The 24,151-nt window shown below is 35.7% G+C and overlaps 3 protein-coding genes across 3 annotated transcripts; 2 read left to right on the top strand and 1 right to left on the bottom strand.

The window, feature by feature from the left end:
• The first annotated feature begins 2,418 nt into the window (after nucleotides 1-2,418).
• Nucleotides 2,419-5,598, top strand: LOC21406068 (protein ABCI7, chloroplastic). Its single transcript, XM_010106046.2, has 3 exons — nucleotides 2,419-3,334; nucleotides 4,509-4,768; nucleotides 5,077-5,598. The coding sequence occupies exons 1-3, from the start codon at nucleotides 2,459-2,461 to the stop codon at nucleotides 5,393-5,395; spliced, it is 1,455 nt and encodes a 484-aa protein (XP_010104348.1). The 5' UTR covers nucleotides 2,419-2,458; the 3' UTR covers nucleotides 5,396-5,598.
• Nucleotides 5,599-6,513: 915 nt separating this feature from the next.
• Nucleotides 6,514-8,836, top strand: LOC21406069 (pentatricopeptide repeat-containing protein At5g46580, chloroplastic). Its single transcript, XM_010106047.2, has one exon. It carries the CDS (start codon nucleotides 6,551-6,553, stop codon nucleotides 8,681-8,683), a length of 2,133 nt encoding a protein of 710 aa, XP_010104349.1. The 5' UTR covers nucleotides 6,514-6,550; the 3' UTR covers nucleotides 8,684-8,836.
• A 1,055-nt stretch (nucleotides 8,837-9,891) lies between these two features.
• On the bottom strand, nucleotides 9,892-15,526 carry LOC21406070 (protein phosphatase 2C 29). The gene is made up of 4 exons (XM_024170728.1): nucleotides 13,526-15,526; nucleotides 11,940-12,053; nucleotides 10,970-11,234; nucleotides 9,892-10,593 (listed from the first exon to the last, which is right to left on the bottom strand). Exons 1-4 carry the CDS (start codon nucleotides 15,407-15,409, stop codon nucleotides 10,469-10,471), a joined length of 2,388 nt encoding a protein of 795 aa, XP_024026496.1. The 5' UTR covers nucleotides 15,410-15,526; the 3' UTR covers nucleotides 9,892-10,468.
• Nucleotides 15,527-24,151: the final 8,625 nt, after the last annotated feature.

A 24,151-nucleotide genomic window follows, 5' to 3' on the forward strand; every position in this document is an offset into this window, starting at 1 on the left:
GCTTCCGCATCTGAATTCGATTCGGAGACCAACAATTAGAATTTCTATGCTTAACGGAAATTATTAGAAATTCATATTGTGTCTGTTTCCCTATTCCACACAATCTCATTATGCGAAATACACTCATTCAATATCTCATCATATTAACAGTGTGGATAGCACCGTTCCATTCTAAATGTGAATGACATGTATTAATAATGTTTTAATTAAAGATTCTGAACTTTAATTAAATTCATTATGAACAACGTTTTTTATTATTATCCTTAAACATTATCCTCTCGTATATAACACTTATATACAATGTTTAAGGTTACATAAATAATCACGAAATTTTCATTTGATATTCATAAATATATGCACATAAAATGATGAATAAACTCTTTTATTAATTAAATAATAAATATCCTATTACATCTCATGCTTCTAGGACACTATTCCCAACAACTACAACGTTTAAAAAGCATATCCACAATATCAGGATGCGTCATCTGCTTTTTCCCATAATTACTAAGTATTGAAAGTTATAAAAATAAACTTTTATTTTTAAAATAAGGGAGATTCTCTAATATGTCTGGTGTACCAGTAGGTCAGGTTTTTCTAACCGTTGAATCTACGTACTTTTTAACCTTTACGTAATTTTATGTAGATCCAACGGTTAGAAAACCTGACCTACCTGTATATTGGTCTATCAGAGAATGTCTCTTAAAATAATTAGAAAATACAAAAGTTGCAATGATTACATGAAAAAATAAACATTTCAACTAATAGCAAATAAATGCAAAATTTCTCATATTAAATAGAAAATGTAAAAGTTGTAATGATTACATGAAAAAGTAAACATTTCAACTAATAGCAAACAAATGTCAAATTTCTCGTATGCTATACTTAGTGGGAAATTTGTCGCAAAATATAACATATGAAAAATTTAGTACAATAAATAACATTGCATTGAAAAGTATTTTTTGTACTCAAATGTTAAATTTACAATTAACACATCAATTATAATATTGCATTAGAGATATTCTAAGATTACAACCATTTTTTTCTTCCTTTTATATTGCATTAGAGATGCTCTTTTTTTTCTTTGGGCACTCGTCACATCTCGTCCTTGAACTTTTTATTAACAAAGTTATCTTAATCTTGACAAATTATCCTTACATTTAACAAAATATTGCAGGGTTCCCAAAAAAAAATGAATAAGGAATTAAAATTCAAATGAAAACATCCTCATATATGTTGCATGAACTCATTTGAAAAAGAAAAAAAAAAAAAAAAAAAACTAAAAATTTCGAATTACCCTCGGGGTACATCATGTCATGTGAACAAAAATGTTTCCTTCTCAATTTTAACTCATTCATTGAGTTAGAGATACTCTGCCGTATTTTATTAAATTCAAAACATAATTCAATATAATCAAGAGTTGAGAGAGCTAACTTCTCAAGGCAAACTTCATAGTTTTATTTTTTTTTAGAATTTCTACCATAGAAATTATCCTTTTATTGTGTTAGATGTTTTATTAATTTTTAAACGGTGTATGAAAGGGAGTTTAATTGCTAAGCGCTATAAAGTTTAACGTAAATACTCATAAATCATATTGTTAAAAATTAATGTAAAATTTTTTTGTAAGGGATTCTAATAGTTAAAACATAATAATTCTTATGAACTGTGACAATAATGGTTCTTATTCTTTATTTATTTACTTTTTTTTTAGAAAGGGGAGTGGTTTTCCAAAATAGAACTCTGATAGTTGTTTATTTCTGCAGATAAAATTATAATTGTTTTTTTATAATTGGCACAAATAATCCTTTAATTTTAAGCGTAGTAACATTTTTATTTTTAAACTTTTAATTTTAGCTTATTAGTTTCTTAACTTTCATTTTCAGATATAGTCCCTAACGGTAAATTAATGAAATAATGATAAGTGTCCATCATTTGGGAACTTAAAATTTTACAGAAAAAGTTACGTTATTTGTAAAAATTTTATTTCTTATTATTACAGATTTTCTTTGATAATCCCTGTAAAAATATACTACTGGTAGTCTCTTACTTTTCATCCGTCATTTATGTATAAGAATTTATCTAATTTATATACTTTTTAAATCTGATGCGATTTTAATCAAATCTAACAGTAAAAAATTGAGACTATCGATAAGACAGACTCTTAAAAAAACTCCCTTATTATTAAATCCTATAACTATATTATTCGATAAAGATGTGATTATTTTTGTTAAAGTATGAAATCATCAATTAATTTTAGTGTCGATGATCAAAACTGTTAAAAATTAAAAGTTTATAGACTAACATGTTAAAATTAAAAGTTTTAGAGATTAAAGTGCGATTATGATCAAAGTTGAGGGACTATTTGTGCCAATAATGGGAAGAGCTCTAGTCGTAGTTGCTTGTTAGAGCCAACCGAACATTTGTCAAATTCATAGACCAACTTCATTACCCTCCGTCCATGGCTGCCGTAACCTTCACACCCCACATTCACAGACCCAAAATCCCACCACCATTTTCCTCCGCACACAAAACCCCGAAATCCAAACCCAGACTTTCACCAATCCAATCTTCCTTATCTCTTCAACCCACTTTCTCCGACCCCTTCGTCCTCCAACTCGCCGAAACTCTCGAAGACTCTCTCCCTTCTTCTTCTTCTTCAGCTCTCCAGAAGCTCAGAGACGCCTCCTCCGAGGCCCTCCTGTCGACCCCATGGCCGTCTCGCAAAGACGAGCCTTTTCGCTACACAGACACTTCCTTCATCAGACACTCTCAAATCAAGCCAATTTCACACCCGCCTCAGTCTTTGACCATTTCTACAGATACCCAGTTCCCCAATTTGGCTATAGTTGATGGGTTTTTCGTGAAAGAGCTTTCGAATTTATCCGATTTTCCTGATGGGGTTTTCGTTGGTGGCTTGGTGGATTTGTCTTCAGAAAGTGGCGTTGCGAAAAGGGTCGTTGAGTTTTTGTGTGGTGATGAAGAAAAGGACTTGTTTTGGTCTATTAATGGGATTGGGGCGCCCGATTTGACGGTGGTTTATGTGCCCTCGGGGTGTAGAGTTGAGAGGCCAATTCATCTTAGGTACTTGTCTGTTGAGGGAGGTGAGAAAGGTTCGGACAAAATGCCGATTTCGAATCCGAGGGTGTTTGTGTTGGTGGAGGAGGGTGGGGAGGTTGGTATCATTGAGGAGTTTTTGGATGGAGATGAGAATAAGTGTTATTGGGCTAATGCTGTTTTAGATGTTGTGGTTAGAGAAGGTGGGAAAGTTAGGCATTCTTATGTTCAGAGACAGTCTTTGAATGCTGCCCATATCAAGTGGACTTCAGTTAGACAGGTAAAATTATTTTTCCTTACTTATTGCTCTTTTTTTATTATTATTATTTTATTTATGATTGATTAATGATTAATTGCCACTTAATTTTGGGATGTTTGTACTTGTATCTGAATCTTGAATTGTAACTTTAGATGGTTTTGGAAATGATGATTAGGTTCATCTTTATGGTGTTGGTGGGATAGATAAACCGTTTTGGTCATTTCATTGGAACATTAGGCAAGAGATGAATAATCACTATTTGTGGTTTTAGGCGTGAACTGGTATATCTTGCTTAGTTAAGTGGTCTTGGTTTGTAAAATAAGCTGTTAGTAATCCATGAAATGTATTATACACAAGCATTTAGATATTCCTATATATGATACTCTATGTACTAGACTTCTTTTCTTTTCTAGTAAATATTTGCAATATATATCTGAACTTGGATCAGTGGTTATAGATAGTTGATGAAGTAAATTGCTTCTTACCCGGACTTTCACCACCCCTCTACTGCTCTAGGTGCTTCTTTTGTTGCAGAAATCGTTTCACATTGGACTGAACTCATGCTTTTGTATCAATTAATTTGGCTTTCTTGGAACAGCTGTGCACTTTTGTACTTTGTAAAAACTGGCAGACTCCTTCTATAAAGGGTTCTTGATTTATTCAGATACACATGGATACACTTTCCTCAAAAAGTTAACTTGGTTCCCAATTCTCTGAGGAAATTGAGATAATATCGAATCACGTGATTTTATTGAACTCATTTGGTGACCTTGGCTGTTATGAGGTCTGATCTGTTTTTGAGCTCATTTGTTTCCCGAGTCAGATTAGTGTTAAATAGGGAAAAATAAAAGAAGATTGTTTGGTCTTATTCTTCGGGTGCTTTTGCATTTTAGTATGCAGACATTCTGAAAACCTCTTCAGAACTAAAAGAGTGTGGCTTAGTTCTTCTGTTGGGTATTGGCATGTAAAATAATCTCTGCGATTAGTATTTGCTACCTTTGGTTCAAAACTAGAAATGTAGGCTGCACTTTCTTTGTTAAGAGCATTTTAAGATGTTACAACGAAAAATGAGATTTGCACTAGTTTTTTCCCTCTAAGTAACTCTTTTATAGACTCTTATTGCCTACAATTAGTACAAGCTGCACAATTACAACTTAATTCGGCCGTGCGAGATTCATGAAGTTGATTGTTGCAGGAATCAGGTAGCACCTATGAGCTCACAGAAATCAGTACGGGGGGAAAGCTGAGCAGACACAATGTCCGTATTAAGCAATTGGGACCAGACACAACAACAGAGTTATCAACATTGCACTTGTCTGGTGATGACCAAACACAAGATCTACATAGTAGCTTAGTTCTGGACCATCCTCGTGGTTATTCCCGACAACTCCACAAGTGTATCGTATCTCACTCTCAAGGGCAAGCCATATTTGACGGAAACGTAAAGGTCAACAGGTAGTTCGTCGTTTTCATCTACTTGCCGTCAATAATTACAAATGTGCTAGTTTCTTTGTTACACATTAGATTATTCAATTTTGAAATTTCCATACCGCATAAAGCCTTCTAGCTGTATGTATGTTACTAAAACCATATCCTTTGGATTTGGTTCTTTTAACTATGATTGTCTTTTGTACACGGACTACTTCATTTGGATAGTTTTTTTTATCTTTGCGTGACGGTATTTAGAGTTAAGGTTGGTATACAAATGATCTTTAGACAATACTGCTGTTTACTTCTTTTAATACCTGCGGTTTTGCATTCAGATATGCGCAGCAGACAGATGCAGGTCAGCTAACGCGGAGCCTTCTCCTCGAACCTCGTGCGACCGTGAATGTCAAACCCAATCTCCAAATCATTGCAGACAATGTCAAGTGTTCTCATGGAGCTGCAATTAGCGATCTAGAAGAAAGCCAACTATTCTATTTCCAGGCTCGTGGGATCAACCTGGAAACAGCTAGAAAGGCTCTCGTCTTGTCCTTTGGAGCCGAGGTGTTTCAACGCATACCTTATCCTTCAGTCCAGAAGGAAGTAGAGAGCCATATTAGAAGGTTATTGGATCCCACACAAAAGAAGTCCTCATAATGGGATATAACTTGTGTCCGGTGATGTATGTATCAATTTGTTGTTCTATTAATTAGCATTGGTTAAGGCATCATAATTGTGTTTCTGAAGTTCAAGCAAATTTTTGTTCTTTTTGTAAGTTGGCGCATTTCCTAATGCGCTATATGATTCCTGAGGAAACCAAAATGCGAAGAAATTTTGATTATGGCAATAAAATGGTTATTTTTTCACTCCTTTTTTTTTTTAAATGATCCTGTCAAAACTTGGGTTTCTCTACTCGTCGAAGTGGGGGAAATTAAGTTTGCTTTTCGTTTTTTTTTTTTTTTTGACACAATTAAGTTTGTTTATTGGAGTTAGCTGTGTCAAAGATGATGTTGGAAATGGTAATTTTTAACCAATAATCAAGGCGGGACTGAGAAACTTTTTTTTTTGCTTTAAAACTGCAACTCTTATTTATTTAACTAGGCCATGCGATCAGAAGAGACCATCTAGGTCTAGAACTTGAAGGGTGTCTAAAAATTAGAGTTTGTAATACGCGATCCTTTTTTTTTTTTGGCCCTTTGTTTTAATAAATGGTCGGATTTACTTTTGTAAATACTAATACGATATATTTTAGTAAATTTTTATATGTCAATTAATGTAGTCTATAAATATGGGACTTCGGCTAATATGGGACGTCTAACATTTTAGTGCAAAATTTGATCATTTTATTTTTTTCAATTTCTCCTTGAAAATTGGTCATTCATCTCATTATTCCCGTGAGTTTAGATTTTTAACTCCTTATTCTTTATTAATATCTTTTAATTAATATAATTATTTAATTAAAAATAATATTAATCAAAAATAAAAAATAAAAATTTAAACTCATATAATTTAAAAATATTTGTCATCAAATCACACTTTCCAGTCGCTATATCCCACCAAAAAGCAAAAAGTTTCAATTTTTACATTTTCCTGTAATCCCTCCCTGTTGTAATAAGTTCTCTTTCTAAAAGTTGTTACCGAAATACATACATGTCCTTAATCAAATTCTGACCAAGGATTCGTCCAAAACTTGCGTTACATTTAGATAAGGTCCCATAAATATCCGTATGTTTGTCAGATATTTCTACCCTCAACCCCAAAAGAAACACTCTCTCCCCTCTCTCTCTCTCTCTCTCTCTCTCTGCAATTCTAATGGCTAACGCAGCCATTTCCACACCTCTAGATGTCCACTTAACCAAACACTCCGATCAAAACAAATCCCTCTTCTTCACCTCCCCACTATTCAGACAAATCCCAACAACAACAAGAACAAGAACAACATTAACAATCTCTTGTTGTACATCTCCGAAACCCAGAAACAAAAAAACCTCATCTTTATCCGAACAGCTCAAACCATTAACCACAACCACTCTCTCCAACGACCAAGAACAACAAAACAACACTCTTCTTTCAAAGCCAAAGTCCACTTGGGTCAACCCCACAAGGCCAAAACGCTCCGTCATTTCCCTCCAGCGACAGAAACGCTCTCCCCACTCCTACAACCCGCAAGTGCGGGACCTCAGGCGATTTGCCCAGAAGCTCAACAACTCCGGAGACTCCGAAGAAGCTTTCATGGCCACTCTGAAAGAAATCCCGCATCCACCCAGTAGAGAAAACGCGCTTCTGATCCTCAACAGCCTCAAACCGTGGCAAAACACTCGTCTTTTCTTCAACTGGCTCAAGACCCAGAACTCTTTTCCCATGGAGACCATATTCTACAATGTCACCATGAAGTCTCTCAGGTTCGGAAGGCAGTTTCAGCTCATTGAAGAGCTTGCTAATGAGATGATTAGGAATGATATTGAACTCGATAATATTACTTATTCGACTATCATAACGTGTGCTAAGAGGTGCAAAGATTTCGATAAAGCCGTGGAGTGGTTTGAGAGAATGTACAAGACTGGAATGATGCCTGATGAGGTGACTTACTCGGCTATATTAGATGTTTATGCGCAATTGAGGAAAGTTGAGGAAGTGCTTAGTTTGTATGAGAGAGGGAGGGCTAGTGGGTGGAAACCCGATGCCATAACATTTGCGGTGTTGGGGAAGATGTTTGGTGAGGCCGGGGATTTTGATGGGATTAGGTATGTTTTGCAGGAAATGGGGTCTCTTGGTGTTGAGCCTAATTTGATTGTGTACAACACGTTGTTGGAGGCAATGGGGAAGGCGGGCAAGCCTGGTATGGCAAGGAGCTTGTTCGAGGAAATGATCGAGTCGGGTTTGACTCCGAATGAGAAAACGCTTACCGCGCTTGTCAAGGTTTATGGGAAGGCGAGGTGGGGGAGAGATGCCTTGGAGTTGTGGGAGAGGATGAGGTCTAATTCCTGGCCTGTGGATTTTATTCTTTACAACACTTTGTTGAACATGTGTGCGGATTTGGGTTTGGAGGAGGAGGCGGAGAGGTTGTTTGAGGATATGAAGAGGTCGGAGAGTAGCCGCCCAGACAGTTGGAGCTACACGGCAATGCTGAATATTTATGGCAGCGGAGGGAAGGTGGAGAAGGCGATGGAGATGTTTGATGAAATGTCTGAGTTGGGGGTTGAGCTCAATGTGATGGGGTGTACTTGTTTGGTGCAGTGCTTGGGGAAGGCTAAGAGGGTTGATGATATGGTTAGGGTTTTCAGTTTCGTGGTTGAGAAAGGGGTCAGACCCGATGATAGGCTTTGCGGTTGCTTGCTCTCGGTTGTGTCAATGTGTGATGATGTTGGTGATGAGGAAAAGGTCTTGGCTTGCCTGCAGCAGGCTAACCCGAAGTTGGTTGTGTTTGTTAGGCTGCTGCAAGGAGAGGAAACTAGTTTCAAAACTGTTAAAGATGAGTTCCGGAGTGTTATCAGTGACACATCCATCGAAGCTCGAAGGCCCTTCTGTAACTGCTTGATCGATATGTGTCGAAACAGAGGCCACCACGAGAGAGCTCACGAGCTGCTCTATCTAGGAACCCTATATGGATTGTATCCTGGGCTTCACAACAAGACTGCAAAAGAATGGTGTTTGGACGTTCGGTCACTGTCAATTGGCGCAGCTCAAACTGCGCTTGAAGAGTGGATGGGAACGCTTTACAGGATTGTTCAGCGGAAAGAGGAGTTGCCAGAATTGTTTTCGGCTCAAACTGGGGTTGGAACTCACAAGTTCTCTCAAGGATTGGCCAATTCTTTCGCTTCCCATGCAGAGAAACTTGCAGCCCCATTTAGGCAGAGTGAAGAGAAAGCGGGTTGTTTTGTGGCAACAAGGGAGGATTTAGTGTCTTGGGCGCAATCAAGGGCTCCAACTGCTGTCACGGCATAGTCAAAACATTGCATAATATGTTCATAGTTTGTAATTTCCTTTTGTTACTTTCTAATTTTTCGTTTCTTTTTTGCTGGAAAAACTATTCTACTTTGAATTACGTTTTGCGGATTTAAATTTTCAATTGAACTGAAATGTGACATTTTTTTAGAATTTTTAACTGTAACAAAAAAAGTTAAATGCAACATTTTTTAAGAGTTTTTAACTGTAGAAGTTTAAAATTGAAAATTTAAATTTGTGAATTGAAAGAGACGTACATAAATTCCAATCAACCTTTTTTTTTTTTTTTTAAGGATAACTTAATATTAATATGGTGAAACTGGAAACAAATTCAAACAAGGGAGCAAGCATTTTCTGCCCGCGATTATGTGACAAACTCCTCAAGAGAAGCAATATCAAAATTCAGAGATTAACTCAATTGGGCACAAGGATTGTGGCGTGAACGACCAGACCAGCCTGCCGATGCACTCATTAGCGTAGGACGCCTGCCTGAGCAGGTGCCACAGAATCTCTGCACCGGTGGTCACGGTGGGGCCTGCGTTCCCATACCCAACCGACCTCACCTCATAATCTTTGCATTGCTTGTCTTGAGCATCTTTGGTAGAATCACTCAGTAATCAGGAATAATTTTTCAACTTTTAACTTCAAATCTTTTTTTTCACAAATATTATGAGTGCAAACTGTGCTTTCTCGACCATTTAAATTTGTTTCACCATCCAAGCTTTCCCCACTCAAGCCCCCATCACATTCACACCGCAGGAAACCATAGAATACGAGATAGAAGAGTCATTTCGAGCGAGGACAACACACACCGTTCACAACTTTGGATGATGAAAGGCTTGGCAGCGCCACCCCAATCTTCCGCCAGTCATTGGTGCCGGCAGACATCTTTTTTCCCCCATCGTAGTGAGACTCGAGGTCCATAATAGTTCTGTTAATTTCCAATTTTCCATGACAGGATTCTCACAACAAATACTAATAGCACGGTTCTTCAAGCTGAGATCCTTTACCTCAACTACATGTTTAAAATGCAAAAAATAAAATAAAATAAAAGGATTGCTCTTCATTTCTGAAGGAAGTTTTTCCATCCCAACTAATGGAGTTGTGATGTTACTGGTTTCCTTTGAGAAAATTGCACTAGCAAGAAACTAATAGACAGTTCTACAAAAATCTAAAAATCATAGTACTTTCTGCACTTCACAAGGATCTGGGCAAAATTTTCATCTCTTTCAAATCCGCAATGGTGGAAAACCCACCTTCAAAGTTACAGCTGCTCACCATTGACTAGGAAATGCTCAATTTCAGTAAATAAATTTGTACCCCCCCCACCAATTTACAGACATTTTTTTCGGCTTCCAAAGAGAAGAACATGGCACTGATGAAATGGAGCCGGCACCTACACAATATTTCTATCTTATAACCAAAAAACGTCTAAAAAAGAAAAAACAACCAAAAGAAAAAGAAAATTGAATTTTCTTTTTCACCTAAAGAGCATTTCCCATCAACCCCATCTGCAAATTCTCCTGTTTTCCCCCGAAACCAAATTTCTTTTCATCTATTCAAGTTTTTGTAATATCTAACATCAGCCCATTTGCCATTACCACCTGCGCCACCCCCTATTTAGCTGTATCCTTATGCTGTAAGACGGAGGAAAAAAAAAAAGAAAAAACCCCTAACTGAAGGAAATGGTCAGCGGTAAAGCTTTCCTCACCGCTTGCGAATATTACTTGGAGAACTGAGCTGCAATATCACCTGTAGAGAGAAGACGGATTCTGCAGTACATTGTCAGAGGTACTTTCCTGATGACTTCCAAATCCTTCCTTCAAGTGAGATAATCATCACTGTAACATCATCATGGTACTTCCTCCTATCTCCTTGTGGGATGTCTAGTAAGTCATGGAAATCCATTCCTACATAGAAAACCAGATCAAGTTCAAGATTGGGTAGCCCGTTAAAACAAGTGCACCACAAGTAAATAAAATGCGTCAAGTACAACATTGGCCAGATTCATTGATGCAAAGAAAACTTGGAGCATGAAAACCACTGAAAATTGTGTAAACAAAGAATATATGCAGTTAGTGTTTACTACGCCTGAAAGAACAAAACGGAAAATACTTGGGGAGTCTCGCACATGACAGATATTTAACATCACTAAGGAGGAGGGGCAGGGAAAGATGGGTAGGAAGGTCCAAATAAATTGAATCACTATTCCAAAGACCACAAGCAATATATAGAAGCACCTACAAGCAAATTTAGGAAACAATCAGAATATACGGAAAAGTATACCAGCTTTCTTTGCTGCACGGAATAGAAGCTCCTCTATCAAATGTTGTGCTGGGTCTCCCTCTGGAAACTTCTCCATGAAATTCTCGACATGAGAAACCACTTCCTCATTGGTCAAATACTGATATAAACCATCTGACGAGAGGACTAAGAACTGATCTCTAGGACAGAGTCTATGGTGGCGAAGAGAAGGTGAACAGGAAATGTACGGTGCAGTACCAATGTACTCATTTCGGAACATTTCGAGCAATGCATCATTCCACTTGGGCTGTGCCAACACAAACTATGTTATTACCTGACTTTATGTCCATGTAAAACATTTATCGTTATAGTTCTGTAAAAGATCGCGAAATATTTAGAAAGATAATTGAATTTACGTTACAATTTAATTGATTCATGTTACGAAATTCTATATATTATCACATAATGCAGCCATTACAAGATTAAGGGGTAGTTTTTACACGAATTTTCAAGAGTCGCAGAAAATGAATATATATGAATAATACATATCCACACCACACACATGTACGTATGTATGTAACTATGTATCAAAAGGAAAGTTTTGCATCGCTACAAATATGTAGAGGCTGTTCATATTTTAGAAGGATAAAATGTACAACCATCAGACCTCCATTTTTTTTCTGCAAATAGTCAGGCCTAATTAACCTTGCGGCTTGCGCTTTACAGTTATAGAAATTGTTCATGTCAAGGACTCAAGTAACGGCCTTGATCGTTGGAAAAAAAAAGACTTGGTTATCATTATGGCGTTATGCTCGAAAAAAAGAAACAATATCAGTTTATCTGAATTTCAAGACAGAAATATTATGCAATTCTTTATCCTACCTTTCATTTTACCAAAACTATACACATATGTCCAAACAACCTTAAATTCCTTTTTCTTTGATAGTGTAGCAAAATAAGTTTTGAGATCATGTCATGAAAGAAAACAACTATTTGAGTATGGTTGGCGAACCTGTTTCAGAAATCCTGCGCCAAATGCTCTGGTAACCTTGAGTCGACCTTTCACTCTATCATTAACAATGCAATTTTTGTCATCCGGGTGTTCGTTCTTGATTCTTATGATTTCCTGCAAAATGTTTATTGAAATTCTAAGCAAACGTAATAATGCATCAAACCAACGAGCACAAATCTAATAAAGGATAATGGCTATGATTATTTACTAGAAAATGCACAAATTGTAGATATTTTAGGTCCAAACATACATTTATTTTGGGTTATTTTTGTTGTGTGCTAAATCCTAGTGAATTTATTGTGATGATCATAAGTACCAGCATGTTTAGGGATCAGGGTCCTTTTGTAATAATGACAAAAGAAAAAAAAAATCGACTACAGAATTATTTAATTCAATGCATAGACCGTAATACTACATCCAGAAGAAAACAGCAAACAGAAAAGTTTAGGAGGAAGCTTCCCCATAATTTCCTGAATCATTTGACGAAGGACAAATAACATCAAAAAGGTACGAAAGAGGAAGCTTCATTAATTACTCAGTGTACCAAAATCACGCACTACAGAGGGAGGCAAAATGAAGTCAGTACGACCTCAGATATATTAAAGTTATTAAAAACAGTATGCAAACATGTTCACTAGAAAATAAAAGCTCTTTTATATATGGCATACTATTTAAGAGTTATAGATGAGTACTTTTATAATGCAATTTAATATTGTATCCAATCATTTTATTCTTCAATGATTCTTTCCAAAAAGAGATAAAGATCTCTGAGTATTAGAACCTGAAGATATAAACAATGCACAAGTTCCAAAGAAACGAGATTCAAACAATCATAATCTGGATGAACAACGTGTTTTACAGATACTGAACCAGAGACCAAGTTACACGCAGAGAGCAACTGCAGAAGAATCAGGGAGCAAGGGAACGTAAAAGTTATAGGTTTAAGCCTCTTGGCATAATTGTCTAATCACAAAATTGACTGCCAAAAAACAAAACAAAAAAAAAAAAAGAAGAAAGAAAATTAACGAGGTATGTAGCAAACTAAAGTCAACCCTTCAAAGGTTTTAAACATAGCATGTGCCTGTGACTTGAATTTCAAACCAAAGAAGTTGACATTTCTGTGAATCCTTTCTCACGTAACTTAATATTTAGATCAGTAGAACTAGAGGACGTGACAATATAAAAACATAAGAAACAATAAAGTATTTCCCATGAAAATATCATAATGCCCCCACTTTTAATAGGATTAACGAAGAAACGATTCTAATGAGAAAAAGGCAGTGAGTTCCGCAAGGTTGAGGTCTGAAATGTCAAGAAAGTTTCCAATGACAATCCATATATGTGAATTGTAACATATTTAGGTATTACCAAAATCACTACATGTTTTCAATTCTAGTAGTTCATAAACTACATTGACCTTAAACCCGGTTGCATTCACCTGATAATGCTAAACAAAAAATCACCAAACAGACGAAAGAGTTCGGCAACTATCAAATTTGATCAATTATACCTTTTGAAAAAAATAAATAAATAAATCTGATCAATTATACGAAATGAAAGCATAGAAACAAGAACCAACAGCTTACTTCCTCAATATTTGTGCTGTGATCCGTGGACAGCTGCAATGCGGTCAATTTCATCGCCTGAGCAGGAGTCTCGTTCTCCAGCTTCATTGCCCTTTCACCTGCAGCCAAGGACTCCTCAACTATCCCTTCCGTGCCCGATCCGTTCTCTCCCTGCCCTCTCGAATGCGCGCTAGAACCGACTTCCTCCGGCTCATACTGCGCCACGATTGCCCGACTATCCCCCACATTCATAACATACACATCCTCATCCCTCATCAGCACAACCAACAAGCAAGAACCCATCAGCGCAAGCTCTGGATTCGTATCGAGAACCTTATCTGTCATGTCCAAATACGCGAGCTCAGTCACTTCTAGAGCCCTGGACAACGCTCCCAACACCAATTCGTGATCGACCGGACCCTCCTTCCGTCTCCGGCTGCCCCGATTAGACCTCTCCTCCTCTACTCTATTCTCCACCTCAACCTCAACCTTCTCCTTATCCTCCAACCCGAACCTCCACGGGAAGAACTTCCTTCCATGGCCTTCCCTGTGCTTCGACAACCCCTGCTTCAACTTCGACAGCAGCAGCCACCGTCTGCTTGCCGCAGACCCGCCGTTGCTTACGATGAGCGCGTCATCAACTGAGAACGCGAACCGCTGTGAGCCCGAGAGGTCAAGCCCGTCCTCAGCATCGTCCTCCGCAAGAAAATCGCGAAGCCGCCGCCTTCTAGTCTCCGCCGGCCTCTCCGTCTCCTCCGATTGAAAAGTCACTCTTTTCTCCGTTCTAACCTCCGATTGATTTGTTTCCTCTACGGCAACTGCATTTTCATTCTCTTCGGCTACCACATTTTGCGGATCGCTAGTAGCTTCCTCTGCTTCGTCGACCACCCAAAACAAGCCCTGAAGCTCATTGTGTACGGCGCGGTAAAGGTTTCCCATGAGAAATTCCGGCGCATCAGGGCCGTTGAATCCGTCGTAAATCCCGACGAACAACCACCCCTGTTCCTCCGATACGACCACATGTACACGATCCTCGCCGGCTTTTCCGAGGGCCCACTGGACATTACTAGTCTCGCTTCTCGCCTCCGACTCATCTCCCAAACCGGAGCTCTCCTTTCTCCCAACGAAATTAAGCACAGGGACAACCCAGGGCCTCTTTTTCTCCGAGAAGTTCCGGTAAAACGCCTTCCGAATTCCGGAAATGCCCTTCTTTCTCTTCCTTTTTACATAAGGCCCGCCGAGAGGTGCCGAGAAGTGGACCCGGCCACTCCCATCGCACCCGGCGCCGGCGGCGTTGGCGTCCAGTGGGCCAGAGAGCGCGCCGCGCTCGATTGGACCGGAGAGGAAGAACCCGCCGCGCTCCATTGGGCCCGACGGCTCTCCTCCTCCGCCTCCGCCACCCCTCGGCACCGGCTGAAGCGGAAGGGCGCTGAACGAAGACGTGCTCTCGAAGCCGTTGACGATGCTTCCTCTGACGCCGCCGCCACCGACGCCGACTCCGCCGCAGCCGAGAGTGGTCTCAGTGGCATCGTCGTAAATATTGTCGAGCTGGAGGACAGTTCGGGGAGTGGAGGTGTTGGCGCTGACGGAGGCGCCTGAGATCGTCCGGAACCCGGTCTCCGGCGGTCCGGCTCGCGTCCTCGAGACTCCCGGCTCGTGCGAGGGCGAGAATCGGAGCGACTGTGAAGGGGAAACGAAGCGATCGGACTGAGTCGGAGAGAGGAAGCGCGCGGAGCTCCGGACGTAGACGAATGAGTGGCCTAGGGTTTCGTCGAGAGGCTCGGAGGAAGTGAAGATCAAGTCCTGGTTCTGGTGGTGGCTATGGAGGTCATGGTGGGGGTCCGGGTGGTTGCTCCGGCTCGCCGGCGTGAAGCACGGGAAGACGGTCGAGAGTCCACCTCCCATCACATTTGATTCGCCCCGCCCTCCACTGTTTGGCCGCCAAGAAAATTTCAACTCGATTTTCCGGCAAAAGTCCCCCCAAGACAAGAAAGAAAGAAAGAGCTTCCCAAAAAAAAATGATTAAATAAAAAAATATATTTTAGTAATAGGAGAGAGAGAGAGAGAAGAGAGAGAAAGTAACGAAAGTAAAACAAAACACTTATGAAAGAGTGTGAGTGAGAAAGAAAGAAAAAGAAAGAAAAAAGTCTGCTTGGTTTTTTTTTCTTTTTTTCTTTTTTTTTTCTCCTGTGGTCTATTAAATATATATTTTAGTTGAAATCACTGTCTCGTTTTTATAGAAAGAGTTTTTTTTTTTTCTCCGGAAATTTCTTTTTTTTTTTTTAAAATTTTTTTTTTTCTGTTGAGTGCAGTTGTTGGCTCTTGGGTTGACGGTTACACCTGGCGTTTAGCAAAGGACAACGCCACGTCATGCGCCACGTGGATTCCTTTTGAGGACTCAGACTTTAAGTGAAATGACGGTTGACTCCCCAATAGTGTTTTCAGTTAAAAAAGGAGGGCGGTTTGTGGACCTGTGGTCAATGTGGGAAAAATCGAGGTAGGATAGAGGATTGTCTTATAGGGGTGCTTCTGTCCTTTTCATTATTTGCATTATGGGACTGTTCTTGTCGGAGCCCCGACCCAACACCCAAATATTAGGAAGTCAAAATTTTATACGCGGAATGACTTTCTTGCCCTCATCAGTTACATTACAATTTGGTTTTGACAGCTACATTAGTATTTTGTTGAATTATGGTTTATACCAAGTAATAAGTTCACATTAGTGGTTGCAATCAAAGCCATAATCTCGTGTAAATGCCTTTTTCATTTTACTGATTCCAGTTTAAAATTCAAGTTCTGTTACAGTAAAAACTTTCTGAAACAGTCAAATTTAAATTTTTACTACAATAAAAAGTTCTCACATAAAATCACGTCTCAATTCAAATTAAAAACTAAAATTAGTGAACTAAACGAGCTCACACCTTACTCCATCATAAGAAGTGGCAGAGTCATATGAAGATAAGTGGAGATAAATGCCCTATTTAATAATTAAAATATGTCGTTGTACCTCATTTTACAATAAAAATTATAATTATCCTTCTAAACAATAATCAAAATATATACATATATTTGTATTTGAATTTAATAAAAATTATCCCTAATTTTTTTCATGGTGACCTCACTGAAAGTTCATTTTACCAATTCGAGTTTAAAATTCAAGTTTTGTTACAGTAAAAACTTTCTGAAACAGTCAAATTTAATTTTTTTTACTACAATAAAAAATTCTCACATAAAATCACGTCTCAATTCAAATTAAAAACTAAAATTAGTGAACTAAACGAGCCTCACACCTGACTCTATCATAAGAAGTGGCAGAGTCATATAAAGATAAGTGGAGGTAAATGCCCTATTTAATAATTAAAATATGTCGTTGTACCTCATTTTACAATAAAAATTATAATTATCCTTCTAAACAATAATCAAAATATATACATATATTTATATTTGAATTTAATAAAAATTATCCCTAATTTTTTTCATGGTGACCTCACTGAAAGTAATTCTGACTCCACCACTAATCATAAAATGCAGAGTTCGTTTTCAAATGGCCACTTGCAAGTTCAAAGGGGGGAAACAAAAAAGTCCACATCATATGTAAAACTAATAGAAAACCAGCTGGAAACATAAATGAAAGATGAAATTCAAGTGTTTACAGCATAAATTCAATTCAACCGTTTACTAATACTTCAACTGTGAATTAAATGCTTCTAAAAAACAACCTGTAAATTGAATGCTTCTTAATATGGTAATAATCTTTATTTCACTCAAATTGCAAATTAAACTTTCTTTATAACTTCAATTTGGCATCATTTATTAGTTAACAAAAACGCATGGACAATGACTATCTCATGAGAAAGTGGACTTCGTTCATCTATTTATGAGTGCAATTCACTGTATTAATATGTAGTACCCAGTACTGGTAGTTTTGTTCATTACTTGAAGAAGCTCAAGGGTACTTTAAAAACTTTTCTAAATCGTGCTTTTCTTTTCTTTTTTTCTTTTTTCTTTTTTCTTTTTTTTTTAGTTAATAACCAACAGAATAGAATACAAAAATGTCCCTTGAGTAAAACGTACGGATAATAAATAGTCACAGAATTCAATCTTACCACTTCATTATTTAGATGTAACAAACTTAACCATAAACCTCACTTGGGCCAAAAATAAACCAATATGGTAACTTCTCCAAGTATTCGATATTTTTTTTTTCTCTTCATTAAAAGAGAAAGGCAATAGAGAATGTCAACTTCCTTAACCTCTTTTGTTTTGTTCATTAAATGCAGAGAATGGCCATGACTTAAAAGCCTTTTCCTTTTTCTCTCACCAATTGGCAATATTTGTTTAACTCATCACACATGAGCATTCGCTTCTTGTTTTTTTTTCTTTTTTTTTTTTTGTATTGAATAGTGACAATAGTCTTATTACGTCTTTTTCCTTTTCTTTTTTTTTCTTTTTCTTTTTTAAAATCATGTATTATATTATATTGTATTAATAACTTGTATTGTATTGTATTATTATAATACTAAATAAACATGCTTTATATGTTTTGCTTTTGCTGAAAACACAGTCTTATATCTTTTTTACATAAGAGAATCTAGTAAATAGACCTGTAGCAGTGTTTGAATTTGGATATTTTTTCTATCTATAGTCAATACCAGCAGAATCCGACAAATAATTCAGATTTCAACTTTTTCTCTTCTTTTGTGCGTTGCTTGAGCACGTAGAAAACTTGTAGTACTTTTTTCCTCACTCATTAAATTGAAAAATGGTTTGTATGAAAACCGTTTCAAGCCTAGTTCTTGCTTGTAGTTCAGTCTCTGTCTCTTTTATGTAACTGTCTTATCCTATACCCAATATAGTAGCATGTATTAAAAATTAAATAAGAAACGTTTGGTAGAGGGATTCATCCCCTGATTCGAATCATGATTCGTGGTTCGCTACAATATTTTCTCTCACAAAAAATACACGTAAATCGAAAATGATTCAAATTACATGGTTTGAATCCTCCAACCAAACGAACCCTAAAAAGAAGATGACACAACGATTTAAGACAGTAGGCTTACATTTATGGACAAAAAGAGATAAAATTTACTAGTGAGGAACACTCTCAATTACAATTCGGACAATTATTAAATGGTGAAAATGAATCTTTTAAGAACTTGAACTTTCATCCTAAAAAATTAATCTATTAAGTGGAGTGTTCCAATATACTTATAAGTTAGTGTTTGTTGTTGTATGTAAACAATGTGAGACTCTAGTTTTTTTCCCCTTTACACGCCCTGCAAGACGGTACTCTCTTTAGAGTCATCAATCTTATATTGAATGTATACAATGATGAAAATTGAACTTTTTAAAGACTTTGACTTATATCTCAAAAAGTTAATTTATTAAGTGGGATAACTCAATATTATTATAAATTTGTGCTTATTGTGGTGTATAAATAGTGTGAGACTCAGATTTGTTTTTACCCTTTACATCAAGGACTATCAAATCTTCTAAAATTTAAAATTTTTCTAATTTGAAAATGATAAAAAGAAAATACTTCAAACTACTACAAAAGGTAATTATAAATAAAAAATTATTTTTTATATGCTCCAGGAAGATGAAACTCCAATTGAAAATTTCAATGTTGAATGGTAATGGAAGATACTGTTATAGTTGAGTTTAAAGATTTTTTTTTTCCTTTGCTTTTTCTATTGTGAGAAAACAAAAATAGAAGGGAAAATTTGAATAGGGCCTATAATCGTTAAGGACCCATGGGCGTGCGCAGGGCGTAGAGAAGGACGCATTAGCAAATAGAAGGGACAACAATCATTAAGGACATGGGCACAAAGAATGGATCAGAATCGTCGAGGGAGCGGGGAAGGGACGACAATCGTCAAGGAGCTAGCGCTTGGGTTGCATGGACCCTAATAGTAGTGGCGGAGCCACATGAATATGAGCGGGCAGCTGCTCCCACTTAAATTTTTTTTAAAAAAAATATTATTTTTAAAAATTTTAAAATTTTATACTTAAATTCATATTAAAATAATATATGTTTCTATTAAAATAAATATATTTTTTTATATGCTTTTATTAAGATAATTTATTAAAGAAGGTTAATGTAAAGGAGTGCACGGAGAGAAAATAGAGATGCCGACTATAAAGGATTAGAGACTCATTAGAGTATGATTTATTTAGAAATCACATTAAAAATTTTAATATTATGATTTATGAGTAGTAGTACGCTTGTATCGTACAATACCTCTACTAATAGGGTAAGACAGCGTGCTGTTTACATTTCTAAATATAAAGGTATCATTTCAAAATAACTTTGTTAGTTTGTTAGAGTTACATTAGTGGTAGAAACAAATTAATAAGCTACTCGAATTTAGATAGACAAAATTTTGTAGTGTTCTCTTTTTTGTACTTTTTTTTGGATAAATTGGGCAACTATAATAAATAAATGAAGATGAATGAAGGATTTAGGATAGGAAGATCTCATTTCAACACCCATACAATATATACAAGGGCATTTTAGTAACTAAACAAAGCAAAAAAATGGGCCATGAATTGGCCGGATAAAAACTAAGGATGACAATGGGGCGGGACGGGTATGCTTCTCACACCTCCATATCCTACTTCCTTTTTGTCCCCCATACCCACTTAATTTAAGACGGGATCGAGGGCGGAAATTCCCCACTAGGGGAACATTAATTTTCATATCCTACCCATTTTTCCATTAAGAAATAAGTTTTAAAAAAATTATAACATTATTATACTCAAAGCAAATTTTATTAAACGTATTATAAAATGTAGTAATATAGCCAATAATATCTCATAAAAATAAACCTAAAACAAAATCCAAATTGTAACAATCTATAAACTAAATTTGTAAAAAAAAAAAAATCAAAACATTACAATATTAAAAAATTATTCTTTTTCTTTGCGTATTCTCTCCATAGCTTCACGTGAACTTTATTACTTATCCTTCTTAAACATTATAGTTTTCCGATCCTCTATAATTACTAATAATTATATATCTCATTTAAGGTTCTTTTATAAAATATAACACACATATATAAAATATGTACTAAATAAAAGTACAATAATCAAGCAGGGTAAGGAACAAGGGAGCTACCCCACTCCCGTCCCGATCCCGTCTCGAAGGTTAATTTTAGACCCGTTTAGTTCGCTGATTCGAGTTGATATGTGATTTTATGTTAACATTTTATATTGTAGTAAAAAAGTTAAATGTGACTATTTTTTAGAGTTTTTTACTATAACAAAACTCAAATTTTAAATTCAAATCAATGAAATGAACAAGACCTTTATCTCCCATAATACCCGCTTCTATCCCCATATAACATCCCTCATACTCATTCTATTAAAAGCGTACACCCACAAGTATCCATATTCACAGGTAAGATTGTCATCTCAAATAAAAACAAGAACGTTCTGACTTTGACAAGGCCCAAACCCAAAGCAAATCAAATATCTCCACTGCCCCTCACGGATCCTGGTCGGGTGAAGAGGGGCATCTTTTTCACGCCACGTCACATGCGGACGTAAACCAACTCCCACCCCACGATTTACTTGTTGGACGGTCAGGATTCCGTCTCCAAGCAAGAGAAAATACTATGTTAAGAAAATGAACCAAAATTCAAATCAGACACGACAAGTGTAAAAAAAAATTGCTCATTTATAGTCTAGAAAAATGCTGTTGAACAAGTCAAGAACATGAATAGCGTCTAAAACACAAAATATTATTGAGGCATATGTATGAAATTTATTTGTAAGCGGCTAAGCGTTGTGCTTTATTTCTTGTAATATATTAGGCATCATTACGGTCTAATTATAAATTTCTTCTTTGCTAATCAAACAGGAAATTATTGATGTTATTTATTCTGTCCTCATTCTCATCGTTTGTAGAAAAGAAATTTGGAACTCACTAATTCAAAATGACAGGACTCAATTTTACTTAAAGGATGATGTCTAATTATGGCTATTACATTATTGTTGTTCTTTTCTTCTTGTTTCTTTAAAAAAAAAATGTTAATCTTATATATGATTTAATATGCATTAGAGTTTTCTTCTATTACGTGACAATTGTTTTTACTATTGTATATTATATGGTGGTACGTGATTAATAATATCGTACTGGTTAATAAAAATGTCATCCTGCTCATAACACATACCATATCCTTCTGAAATCTGAAGGACGACCATAATATTTATTCACTCTTAGTAGACGTTTAGTTTATAGATTTAGAATTATAATTCAGAATTATTATTAATTTATGTGTGTATTTTTTGTGAGAAAAAATACTATAGCGAATCACGAATCATAATTCAAATTATGACACAAATACATCAATTAAATGCATTCAGTTTCCCCAACTAAAAATATAATTTGTTTTTTTTTTTTTCATTGGTTTGGTGGAATAAATACAAATGCGGGTGATATGGGAAATCTAAGTGGGGTGCCTTTTTTTATTACAACTATATAATAAATAGCAAAGCAATAATGAAGAAAAATAAATAACTTATTTAACTCGTTAGAGAGAGAGAGAGAGAGAGAGAGGAATTTTGCATGTGAAGGCGGGAAGTTGAGTTCTGGCCGTCTATTTTTATCTCTGCAAAGTCAAAAAAGTTGGTTTCGCGAGATCTTGGAGCTAAACGACAACAAAGAGCATGTATCGTCACGCGACTCGTGTGTACAACCACATTCTCTACCTCCCCCCACAAATGTTCAATTGTAATCAATATTTTATAATTCAAGAAACTCTTCAATCGTATAATATTAAAGTTTAATTAGGGATAATGTAACGGGCTTAACTAAAGCACTAATTATTTTATACTTGCCCAATTGATAATGATGTAACTTGTTCTGCATATGATGCGTAGTTGGTTAATAGAAGGAAAAAAAGTCCCTTTATAGCTGCCTTTATTGTTGTTACTCTCTCGAAATAAAATAAAAAATCTATATTTCTAGTGATATAGTTTCTTAAGATGACATTTTTGGGTTTCTTTCTTTTCTTAACTTCATTTCAAATTTCGACAATTCTTCCTACTAAAAAAAGGTCATTTTTAGAAATTTCTCTCTCCGTTTGGATTTTTTTTTTCATTTTTTCATTTATTCTATTTTATAGTTTCAGTATTTCTTTGTCAATAAAAAAAAAATTTATCCACTTAGATCTCATTTTATAGTGGTGATAAAAGATTAGCACATACCCTGTCATAGTACGCCAAAACTATAAAAATATTTGTCCACTTAAATCTTGTTTTATAGTAGAAATCGATTTTCTGTGCATATATTCTCATTGAACTATATATCTTTATATTTATATATATATATATATATATATATAAATAGCGTATGCTCTGATAAAATAAAATGCTGACTCTGTATCAAATTCTATCAATTTTTATATTATTTCCTTTTGATTTGATTTTAACTAACTTTCAACTTTCAAAAAGTTTTTTTTACCAATACTGATATTCTCTACCATCACGTATAGTACAAAGGTTTATAGTTGCTACTTTGAAAAAAGCATTCCCTTTCTTTTATACATTTTTTAAAAACAAAATTGCCATAATTTTTTTCGAATTAAAAGTGTTTTTTTTTGTTTCCACCATCACCAAAAGTTAGGGTCAAAGATTCAAGGGTCTACATTGACATTATTGTTAGAATAGTTGGCCAATCCATTGGTTTACTATTTTAACAATTATCTTCCAAGTAAAACAAAGTGGAGAAGATTGTCATGACTTTTACTATTCTAATAATGAAAGTAAACAAGCTAAACGAGTCATAATCATCATGATATAATGATGTATATCAATATTGGAATGTGTCCAAGTTTTATCTTTTGAAGTGATTGCTATAAGCATATAGTATTAATTATTCTCATTTCTCAATTTATGTTTTCTTATCGCGTTTATGTCTTATTAATGACTAAACACTTTGTATGGACTTCCTTCCACAGGAAAAAACAAAAAAAAAAAATTGTATATCTGTTAAACTATTGACTTTCTCTCAAAAAAAAAAAAAAAGAATAAGACTTTGAGAAACTAACACGATAAAATATAAAACAATAACTTAGATATTTCTTCGACCAAACAAAAAAATTTGACTTTAAAAATTCACTATACTAATAGTCTAAACACTATCCATCATGTTCTCAATTATCTGACGTTTTAAGTCTAAGTTGTTGGTTCAATTTCACTTGTAATTTTTATTTTTCTTATTTATAAGATGACGCATTATTTTTCTCAATTATTTTTCTTATTTCTTATTTTTCTTGTAATAGGCTAGGAAATACAAGACAACAAACATGAACGCGGTCAAATAGAAGTGCTCTTATGTCAACAGCTTGCGACAAACTTTAATTATTTTTTCAAACTTAAAATTTGAAAGAAACTCTTAAAACTAAGGTGAGAAAAACAAAAACAAAAAAAAAAACGAGATTGTTTAATTTATAGAATCATGGATTTATTCACTTGCTAATTTGTTTTTACTAAAACCCTGAAGAGTTTTCAAGTACTGGTGAGTTACTTGGCTTAAAAGATAAGTTCAATGTTCTTTTTTCTTGCCAAAAAAAAGTTGATTGTTACCCTTCAAAGAAAAAAGTAGATTGTTGAGAAAAAATAAATTATTGATCATTCTTTATT

Source organism: Morus notabilis, unplaced genomic scaffold (assembly GCF_000414095.1).
Source record: "Morus notabilis unplaced genomic scaffold, ASM41409v2 Scaffold69, whole genome shotgun sequence".
Classification (NCBI taxonomy): Eukaryota; Viridiplantae; Streptophyta; class Magnoliopsida; order Rosales; family Moraceae; genus Morus; species Morus notabilis.

Coding starts and splice junctions, on each gene's coding strand:
- LOC21406068 (XM_010106046.2), top strand. CDS start 2,459: ATGGCTGCCGTAACCTTCACACCCCACATTCACAGACCCAAAATCCCA. Junction 3,335..4,508: donor AGTGGACTTCAGTTAGACAG/GTAAAATTATTT, acceptor TGATTGTTGCAG/GAATCAGGTAGCACCTATGA. Junction 4,769..5,076: donor GGAAACGTAAAGGTCAACAG/GTAGTTCGTCGT, acceptor TTTTGCATTCAG/ATATGCGCAGCAGACAGATG.
- LOC21406069 (XM_010106047.2), top strand. CDS start 6,551: ATGGCTAACGCAGCCATTTCCACACCTCTAGATGTCCACTTAACCAAA.
- LOC21406070 (XM_024170728.1), bottom strand. CDS start 15,409: ATGGGAGGTGGACTCTCGACCGTCTTCCCGTGCTTCACGCCGGCGAGC. Junction 12,054..13,525: donor ACAGCACAAATATTGAGGAA/GTAAGCTGTTGG, acceptor AACATTTTGCAG/GAAATCATAAGAATCAAGAA. Junction 10,594..10,969: donor CCGTGCAGCAAAGAAAGCTG/GTATACTTTTCC, acceptor TTTTCTATGTAG/GAATGGATTTCCATGACTTA.